The sequence below is a fragment of the Bufo gargarizans genome, chromosome 9, assembly GCF_014858855.1.
Source record: "Bufo gargarizans isolate SCDJY-AF-19 chromosome 9, ASM1485885v1, whole genome shotgun sequence".
In the NCBI taxonomy this organism is placed as follows: Eukaryota; Metazoa; Chordata; class Amphibia; order Anura; family Bufonidae; genus Bufo; species Bufo gargarizans.
In genome coordinates this window covers 192,391,814-192,401,706 of record NC_058088.1, presented here as the reverse complement: position 1 = coordinate 192,401,706, position 9,893 = coordinate 192,391,814, and the positions used below count along the sequence as shown (strand labels likewise).

The window sequence follows — 9,893 nt, the reverse complement described above, 5'->3', positions numbered from 1 at the left end:
CAGAGAGCAAGAGAGAGAGCAGGTGCAGAGAGCAAGAGAGAGAGCAGGTGCAGAGAGCAAGAGAGAGAGTGAGAGCAGGTGCAGAGAGCAAGAGAGAGAGTGAGAGCAGGTGCAGAGAGCAAGAGAGAGAGTGAGAGCAGGTGCAGAGAGGGCGAGAGTGAGAGCAGGTACAGAGAGGGCGAGAGAGAGAGCAGGTGCAGAGAGGGCGAGAGAGCAGGTGCAGAGAGGGCGAGAGAGCAGGTGCAGAGAGGGCGAGAGAGAGAGCAGGTGCAGAGAGGGCGAGAGAGAGAGCAGGTGCAGAGAGGGCGAGAGAGAGAGCAGGTGCAGAGAGGGCGAGAGAGAGAGCAGGTGCAGAGAGGGTGAGAGAGAGAGCAGGTGCAGAGAGGGCGAGAGAGAGCAGGTGCAGAGAGGGCGAGAGAGAGAGGAGGTGCAGAGAGCGCGAGAGAGCAGGTGCAGAGAGCGAGAGAGAGCAGGTGCAGAGAGCGAGAGAGAGCAGGTGCAGAGAGCGAGAGAGAGCAGGTGCAGAGAGCGAGAGAGCAGGTGCAGAGAGCGAGAGAGCAGGTGCAGAGAGCGAGAGAGAGCAGGTGCAGAGAGCAAGAGAGAAGGTGCAGAAAGCGCGAGAGAGAGAGCAGGTGCAGAGCGCGAGAGAGAGAGCAGTTGCAGAGAGCGCGAGAGAGAGAGCAGGTGCAGAGAGCGCGAGAGAGAGAGCGAGAGAGAGCAGGTGCAGAGAGCGAGAGAGAGCGAGAGAGAGCAGGTGCAGAGAGCGAGAGAGAGAGAGCGAGAGCGAGAGAGAGCGAGAGAGAGCAGGTGCAGAGAGTGCGAGAGAGAGCAGGTGCAGAAAGCGCGAGAGAGAGAGCAGGTGCAGAAAGCGCGAGAGAGAGAGAGCAGGTGCAGAGAGGGCGAGAGAGAGAGAGCAGGTGCAGAAAGCGCGAGAGAGAGAGCAGGGCAGAGGGGCGAGAGAGAGAGCAGGTGCAGAGAGGGCGAGAGAGAGAGAGCAGGTGCAGAGAGGGCGAGAGAGAGAGAGCAGGTGCAGAGAGGGCGAGAGAGAGAGAGCAGGTGCAGAGAGGGCGAGAGAGAGAGAGCAGGTGCAGAGAGGGCGAGAGAGAGAGAGCAGGTGCAGAGAGGGCGAGAGAGAGAGCAGGTGCAGAGAGGGCGAGAGAGAGCAGGTGCAGAGAGCGAGAGAGAGCAGGAGCAGAGAGCGAGAGAGAGCAGGTGCAGAGAGCGAGAGAGAGCAGGTGCAGAGAGCGAGAGAGTGAGAGCAGGTGCAGAGAGCGAGAGAGTGAGAGCAGGTGCAGAGAGCGAGAGAGTGAGAGCAGGTGCAGAGAGCGAGAGAGTGAGAGCAGGTGCAGAGAGCGAGAGAGTGAGAGCAGGTGCAGAGAGCGAGAGAGAGAGCAGGTGCAGAGAGAGAGCAGGTGCAGAGAGAGAGAGAGTGAGAGCACGTGCAGAAAGCGCGAGAGAGAGAGCAGGTGCAGAGAGCGCGAGAGAGAGTGAGAGCAGGTGCAGAGAGCAAGAGAGAGAAAAGGTGCAGAGAGCAAGAGAGAGAAAAGGTGCAGAGAGCAAGAGAGAGAAAAGGTGCAGAGAGCAAGAGAGAGAAAAGGTGCAGAGAGCAAGAGAGAGAGCAGGTGCAGAGAGCAAGAGAGAGAGCATGTGCAGAGAGCAAGAGAGAGCAGGTGCAGAGAACAAGAGAGAGCAGGTGCAGAGAGCAAGAGAGAGAGCAGGTGCAGAGAGCAAGAGAGAGAGAAGGTGCAGAGAGCAAGAGAGAGCAGGTGCAGAGAGCAAGAGTGAGAGCAGGTGCAGAGAGCAAGAGAGAGAGCAGATGCAGAGAGCAAGAGAGAGCAGGTGCAGAGAGCGAGAGAGAGAGCGAGAGAGAGCAGGTGCAGAGAGCGAGAGAGAGAGAGCGAGAGAGAGCAGGTGCAGAGAGCAAGAGAGAGAGCAGGTGCAGAGAGCAAGAGAGAGAGCAGGTGCAGAGAGCAAGAGAGAGCAGGTGCAGAGAGCAGGTGCAGAGAGCAAGAGAGAGCAGGTGCAGAGAGCAAGAGAGAGCAGTTGCAGAGAGCAAGAGAGAGCAGTTGCAGAGAGCAAGAGAGAGCAGTTGCAGAGAGCAAGAGAGAGCAGTTGCAGAGAGCAAGAGAGAGCAGTTGCAGAGAGCAAGAGAGAGCAGTTGCAGAGAGCAAGAGAGAGAGCAGGTGCAGAGAGCAAGAGAGAGAGCAGGTGCAGAGAGCAAGAGAGAGAGCAGGTGCAGAGAGCAAGAGAGAGAGAGCATGTGCAGAGAGCAAGAGAGAGAGAGAGAGCAGGTGCAGAGAGCAAGAGAGAGAGAGAGCAGGTGCAGAGAGCAAGAGAGAGCAGGTGCAGAGAGCAAGAGAGAGAGAGAGCAGGTGCAGAGAGAAAGAGAGAGAGAGCAGGTGCAGAGAGCAAGAGAGAGAGAGCAGGTGCAGAGAGCAAGAGAGAGAGCAGGTGCAGAGAGCAAAAGAGAGCAGGTGCAGAGAGCAAGAGAGAGCAGGTGCAGAGAGCAAGAGAGAGCAGGTGCAGAGAGCAAGAGAGAGAGAGAGCAGGTGCAGAGAGCAAGAGCGAGAGAGCAGGTGCAGAGAGCAAGAGAGAGAGCAGGTGCAGAGAGCAAGAGAGAGCAGGTGCAGAGAGCAAGAGAGAGAGAGCAGGTGCAGAGAGCAAGAGAGAGAGAGCAGGTGCAGAGAGCAAGAGAGAGAGAGCAGGTGCAGAGAGCAAGAGAGAGAGCAGGTGCAGAGAGCGAGAGAGCAGGTGCAGAGAGAGAGCAGGTGCAGAGAGCGAGAGAGAGAGCAGGTGCAGAAAGAGAGAGAGCAGGTGCAGAGAGCGAGAGAGAGAACGAGAGAGAGAGAGCGCGAGAGAGATACAAACACAAAGAGATACTGCAGCTCATATACTCCCACCAGATCAGAAAAAAACTGGCAGAATATGAAGGGGGTAGGAAAGGCCCCTCCTGATGAACGAGAAATCCTCTGTGTGATGTCTAGGTATAGGGGATGTGAAGAACTCCACAGTAACAGTTTGGTTATTTTAGCTCCCTGCTACTTAATCCCTGTGGATACCTACTCCTAACAATGGATGTAGACATGATGTGTATCAAGGACATGTGTAGACACACTTCCGAGACATTCAGTCTGCTTCTAATCACAAGACTGATCTACTTAATTAAAATACACAAGATAACACTTTTGGCCATTGTCTTGGAACAGGCACAGTGATTGCTTGTAAGCCATGTGACCAATCCCTGGTTTGTAAATTGAGTTTCCAAAACTCCATTGTCTCGCTGGCTCAGAGGATGAGTTTAATGCTGCTTAAATTGAATGCCCTTGCTTTCCATTAAACGTGTCTTGTTCCAGCATAAAGCTTTGGCTCCTGTGTTGATTATCTTGCGACACCAGCAATATTTTACTCTGTGGATTCTTGGCGATATTTCATGGGAATAAGGGAATGACAGACTGTAACAGGGGACAATGGAGAATGCTGGCCCCTTGATATTGAGTTGTGAATGGAGCGGTGGAAGGATAAAGTCCTTGTCTTGAACATCCCCCAGGATCATGAAGTAACCCCTCGTGACTAGTCACCAATCTCCTTTGCACTACTGCTGAGTCACAGGGATTTGCCAGAGTGATAGATTACTGGGAATGTCTTGGACAGCCCCTGTTTATCCAGTCACTGGGGAGGGAATCTGAGGGTTTGTCTGGATTTTTCTTTATTTTTTTTTTTACCCATTCTAATTTTTTAAATAGACATTTTGCTTGAAAATCCCACTTTAGAATCTGAAAATTCAAATTTTGCAATTAACTTAAAAAAAAAAAAATCTGAATAAAAGAGATAAAACTATAGGATAAAAAAAATGGAATTGTCAAAATTCATTAATTATCACAAAATGGCACCACGGCAGACTTTTCCTTACTTACAAAAAATTCATATGCAAGATTTGAAAACTATAGAAAGACAAATATAAAAGCCTTAATTTTCTTTTAAGGTAGAGCAATAGAGGTTACCGGCGTTTATGACCTGGTGCGAGAACGCAGGGTGGGATATGGGACATTTTATATGTGATATTTATTCATACGCAAGATATAAAAATCCTATAAGGACGGCACAATATAAAAGCCTTATTTTGCTTCTAAGGGAGAATGACTAAGGTTTCCTGTCGTTTATAACTTGGCGTGGGACCGCAGGGTGGGATATGGGACATCGGTGAATCTGGAGGATGTAAAAAAAAAAGTTACTTCATTATCAAAATAAATAACTTTTTTTAAATTTTTTTGTTTTGTTTTCTTTCACTTCTGTGAGTTTTATAATTAAGGCTTTAGGGATTTTAAGGCTATGACGAGACTGAATACGGCGACTGTGATCCGAACCAAAGTAAGACAATGGGCAAACTACAATCCAGCTCCGCCAGAAAAAAAAAATCCAAAAAAAATCAATCATTAAAAGGTCACAAATCACGGCAATGGGTACAAAGGCTGACAAGGTGTTTCGACCGCAAACACGATCTTAATCATCATTTACAAAAAGATCAAACAAATGCAAGGTACAGGCTGCCCGGCGAGGAATGAACAATAGATTTTAATTAGCCAGTAGCTGAGTAGAGAGGGAAGCAGCAGAAGGGCAGGTGCACCTAACTCAGCAAAGGGTCCGTGTGCTTCTGGCAGGGTCAGCAATCACAGACTCACAAAATTTGGGGGTCAAAAGTCCAAACAGCTTTTACCTTCCATCCAACACAAGACGGTGGTGTACAAGTTCATCAGGCACTTTTTACACATCCACATGTGTGTGTGACATACAAAAATAAAATCACCTTGCCCACCTGGGAGCTAACTATACATTAGGTGACCTCACTAATATAATCCAAGTCCAACACAGGGGGATTAGGCTCTGCACAGCTTCCAGCAACTGACCCCCGCTCAGCCTCGTCTTTACCCCACAGTAATAAGCTCAGCAGCTACACCTGGGTCAGCCTCAGGGTAGGGGACAGTGTACTACTGGAGTGGGAGGGAATGGCAGGTCCCTCTACAAACACCTACATGCCATTCCATAAAATATTCAGCCCATGAATTAACTTTAACAATTCCCTCAGCAAACTAGGCTTTACTGAAACACTGCCTTCTGGATTCTTTTTACTTTACCCATCTGAGCATTCAGGGCGAGATATAAATCCCCTCCAGGACTTTATCAGCCACCATGTTGCAGAACACAAGCTTAGCAGATATACCAACACCGAGTACATTGACTACCGTCATGGTCAGACTGGCCCACCAGAGGATCCTCCACTGGGCCCCAGCATTGACAATAATGGGCCCCTAATAAAACAAGGCCCTTACAGGGTTGTCCCACAAAGAATAATTTACATTGTTCAAACCAGCATCTGGATATGAATACTTTTGTAATTGAATGTAAATAAATATTTAGTATAGCCACTGATTTATTCAGTAAAATGTATCCGTATAGCGCCACCTGGTGGGACCCGCACCTATCAGATCTAGCGATACGCCTCCATTGTCTCAGATGGGAATACCCCTTTAACTCCCATTTCCAGTCCAGCCCATAGGAATCCGTGAGTTACCATAAAGGATCCAAAATGCTTCTCCTTGCAAATCCCCCCCCCCCCCCCCACCCTGTGGAGACCTATCTTTGTCTATACCAGTGATACGGATGTCCTTAACTGCACTGTTAGGAAACTGATTAAAAAATATAGATATAGATATTGAGGTCCTGAGAATTAGTGACATCATTAAAAGGGGTTCTCCGGGAATTAAGAAAATGAAAATACTTAAATACTTCATTATAAATATATTCCCAAATACCTTACATTAGTTATAATGGTTCGTTTTGTCTAGGGAGCAATCATTAGGAGAAACAAAATGGCTGCCGTCCTATTAATACAGTACACACAAAACCTGTCCTAATCACACAGGAGGACACGTTACTTCACAGCACTGAGGTAAAGAGCTGCCTCATCCTCCTCTCTGCTTGTCAGGGATTATGATCCTGAATACAGATGATAAAATCTTTAGCTGAATCTCTGTAGGAATGGAGTTCATGAGGAGATGTGGCTAATAAACAGCAGCACTTTTGTGCAATCTCCATTACCACAGTCTGTCCCCTCTGTCCTTCATGTCTCCTAATGAACTCCATTCCCACAAAGATTCAGCTAAACATCATATTAAACTGTAGTCAGGATCATAATCCCTGACAGTCAGAGCAGAGAGGAGGATGAGGCGGCTCTTTCTTTCTGTGTTGTGAAGTAACTTGACCTGCTGTGTGATTAGGACAGGTTCTGTGTGTACTAACAGGACGGCGGCCATTAAATTTTTCCTAATGATTGCTCCCTGGACAAAACGAGCCATTATAACAAATGAAATGTATTTGGGAATATATTTATAATAAAAGTAATATTTGTGTATTTTCATTTTCTTAATTGCCGGAGAATTCCTTTAAGATGTTCCAAAAATTGGGCCTTTAAAGGCTTTCATAGATCTTACTGCACATTGTGCACACAACCCTGTCTAACACGCAAGTTGCGGTGCGATTTATGGAATCCCTGATTTTAAAAAAAATACAAAAAACGTTGCTATTAAATCACTTTTCATCAGTTTTTTTTTTAAAATGTTTAAATGTTTTGCAAGGAACCACAGCGCAATTGTAAAATCCCTGACATTTCAGCCTTGTTTGTGTACAGAGTCAGACTGGAGCCCACCAGAGGAAATTATTCTCAAGGCCCAACCCCTATATCTATATATAAAGAAAGACATATATACCTGTATGTATGTATGTATGTATGCATGTTCTGCGATCACTTAAAAACGCAACCATCGATTTCAACTAAACTTTCCCTTGCTACCTGGAAAGAAATCCTGTGGGGGTCCTCCGCCCCTACACAGCAGCTGCATGGAGTCTGTTTGCTCCAACTGTTTTTGCAGCACACATATTGTTCTGTAACTCAAAAACTCATCGATCAATTTCTACTAAACTTGGTGACATATCACTTACTATCTGGGAAAGAATACTGTGGAGGTGACATGCCGGTACACAAGGAGTTTGTCTGTCCAGACGTCTGTCTGTTCATTATGTGCGACCAAACAACTGGACCGATCTTCACCAAATTTGGCACACAGGTACGTTGGGTGTCAGGGAAGGTTTTAGACCGGGTCTCAGCTCTCTATGATGTACCGTTCCTGAGATATTCTCAAAAAATGACCTGCATTAGCCAATAGAAGCCTATTGCGAGCAAATGGAGGAAGAAGTTTGATTAAAATTATTTTTTCTTCTTAATTTTACACTCAGATGCCACGATCATGTATAAACGCGGCATCTGAGGGGCCGTCATTGCACCCGCTACTTAAAAAAAAAAAATATGCGCTTTATGGCAAAGTAATTCATCATAAAGCAATTTTTTTGTGTAAAATTCGTCGAAGCAGCCGAATCAAATTTTCAAGAAATTCGCTCATCTCTAGTTATGAGTCACAAGGAACATTGTGACGTCTATGATCCATGCACATAGCGTGTCACTGAGCTGTAACATTCCAGATGATATGTGGGTATCAGGGATTACATTAATTGCACCACAGGATTCTGTACCAGTCACACAGTTAGAAAAACAGTTAACCCTTTGCGACAGAGCGGCTCAATATTTTTAAGATTATAGCACTATATTAGCCAAATTGCTCTATATTATTATTTTTTTTTTTTACAAATATTCGCTATATTGCTATATATTCTTGTTTATTAATATTACGAATATTCAAAGAAACGAATATGTTTTTTAGAATATTCGTCTTGTTTTTTTAATCTGTACAGTTGTTCCACTTTGGCATACTCCTCCCCGACAAGCGTCCCAGTCACCATGGGAATGCCTGGGGGTTAGAATATACCATCGGATCTGAGTTTTCAGAATCTCATTGATTCTCATTACGAAAATTTGCATTACAAAAATTCTCATTACGAAAATTTGCATTACGAAAATTCACAATCAACACTACTCCTAAAGTCAAAGATATTGAAGCCATCTCATTGGCCCACAAGCTAGAGGCAGGGAGGGATCATGTGTACTGATTTAAAAAAATCTTGAGTATTCGAAATTACGAATATATCACTATATTCTAAATATTCGCGAATTCTCAAAGTGCCGATATTCCCCCAAAAAAATTCGCAATTCGAATACTTGTGATCAACACTATTGATGAATACATTAGGTCCACATTAGAGATTCCCTTACGTCCTCAACAGCAGCACAGATGGGGTTAACTGCCCCTGTGGACTGGTAGGACCGGCGGAATTTTAATGAGCCCAAGAACCAATAAACGATCTTCAGCTCCCTGAAAGGGAGGAGATCACCCCCCAGCCCACCGTGTTTTTTTCTGTCCTCTGGACAGGTGGACTGGCGTGTCGCTCCCTCTTTGGGAGCTGAAGATTGCTTAGGGGTTCTTTTTTCCCTCCTTAAAGCTTAGCTCGCTTTCTATGCATCTCAGTGCCTTTATTTTAGGCCTGATCATGGCGATTTCGGTCTGGGGTACCGTTGGGGAGGGGGACGTCCCCTCCCCTCTTCTTTCATCAGCTGTAGACGGTGCTCCGTTCCTCTGTTACCGCATGTGTGCGGCGCTATGGGCGCCGCCATTTCCCGGAAGTGACGCGCCTTAGGTGCGCTACGTCACTTCCGGTTTTCCGAAGCGATGCGGTGATGTATAAAACTCACCTTTTCTTAAACTGGCTCCCTAGAATGACATCCTGGACTTAGGATTAGTCTGGGGAGACAATTTTTCGTTTAGGTAGAGCCAGTATAGGCTCTGGTTTTTCTGAGTGCTTGCTTTGGCAGCACATATACAAAAAAAAAAAAAAAGGGAGTGGTGCGGACTCTCATGAAGATGCTGGGGCTCATGTCAGCGGCTGCGGATGCGGTTCCTTGGGCGTTATGGCACCTCCGTCCTCTTCAGTCGGAGGTCTTACACCTATGGAACGGCAGCCCTGCGGGGCTAGATTCCCTGTGCTCCCTGTCCGGTCAAACCCGAAATTCCCTCAGATGGTGGTTTCAGCTACCAGCAGGGAAGTCTATGACCCAACCAGCTTGGGTCATATTGACTACAGACGCGTCCCTTGTAGGCTGGGGCGCTCACCTGGACGGATCCCCAATTCAGGGATCTTGGTCTCCTCTGGAGCGGCATCTTTCCTCCAATCTTCGCGAGATGCGAGCTATCCGGCTAGCCCTCCTTCACTTTGCGCCTCAGATCCGGGGCAAAGCAGTGAAAGTCCAGTCAGACAATATGACTGCTGTCCTCTATATAAACAAACAGGGAGGCACAAGATCATTGCCCCTTCTGTCAGAGATCGGGGTAATTCTTCGGTGGGCAGAGCTGAACCTTTCCCATCTATCTGCCGTTCATATTCGAGGCTCCCTCAATATGATAGCGGACCGCTTAAGTCGAGGATTACCGACCATGGAGTGGTCTCTGCATCCGGAGATCTTCAGGCAGCTAGTTCACAGATGGGGTATGCCAGAAGTGGATCTCATGGCAACCAGGTTCAACGCCAAGGTGATGAGGTTCTGTTCCCTCTACAGGGAAGACAACCCCCTGGCGATAGATGCTCTGTCAATACCGTGGAGGTTCAGGCTGGCTTACATCTTCCCTCCCTTTTCCATGATACCGAGGGTATTGATGAAAATCCGTCAGGATCAGGCCTCGGTAATAGCCATCATACCGTTTTGGCCCAGAAGATCCTGGTTTACCCAGCTCATTCAGATGAGTCGGGGACAATACTGGAGACTCCCCCCGGAGCAGACCCTGGTGTCGTGGGACACTCACCTCTGCCCAGATCTGCACAGGTTCAACCTGACAGCCTGGAGGTTGATCAGTCCCTTCCCAACATAGAAGGGCTTTCCGAGTCGGTCCTGA

General features: G+C 47.3%; 1 protein-coding gene across 1 annotated transcript; it reads left to right on the top strand.

Annotated features, from left to right (window-relative positions):
* Positions 1-2,228: 2,228 nt before the first annotated feature.
* LOC122919885 (zinc finger CCCH domain-containing protein 18-like) lies at positions 2,229-3,440 on the top strand (the record flags this gene model as incomplete). The annotated part of the gene is made up of 3 exons (XM_044269069.1): positions 2,229-2,330; positions 2,761-2,814; positions 3,354-3,440. Coding segments are annotated over 3 exons (243 nt in total), but the record flags the coding sequence as incomplete, so codon positions are not given.
* Positions 3,441-9,893: the final 6,453 nt, after the last annotated feature.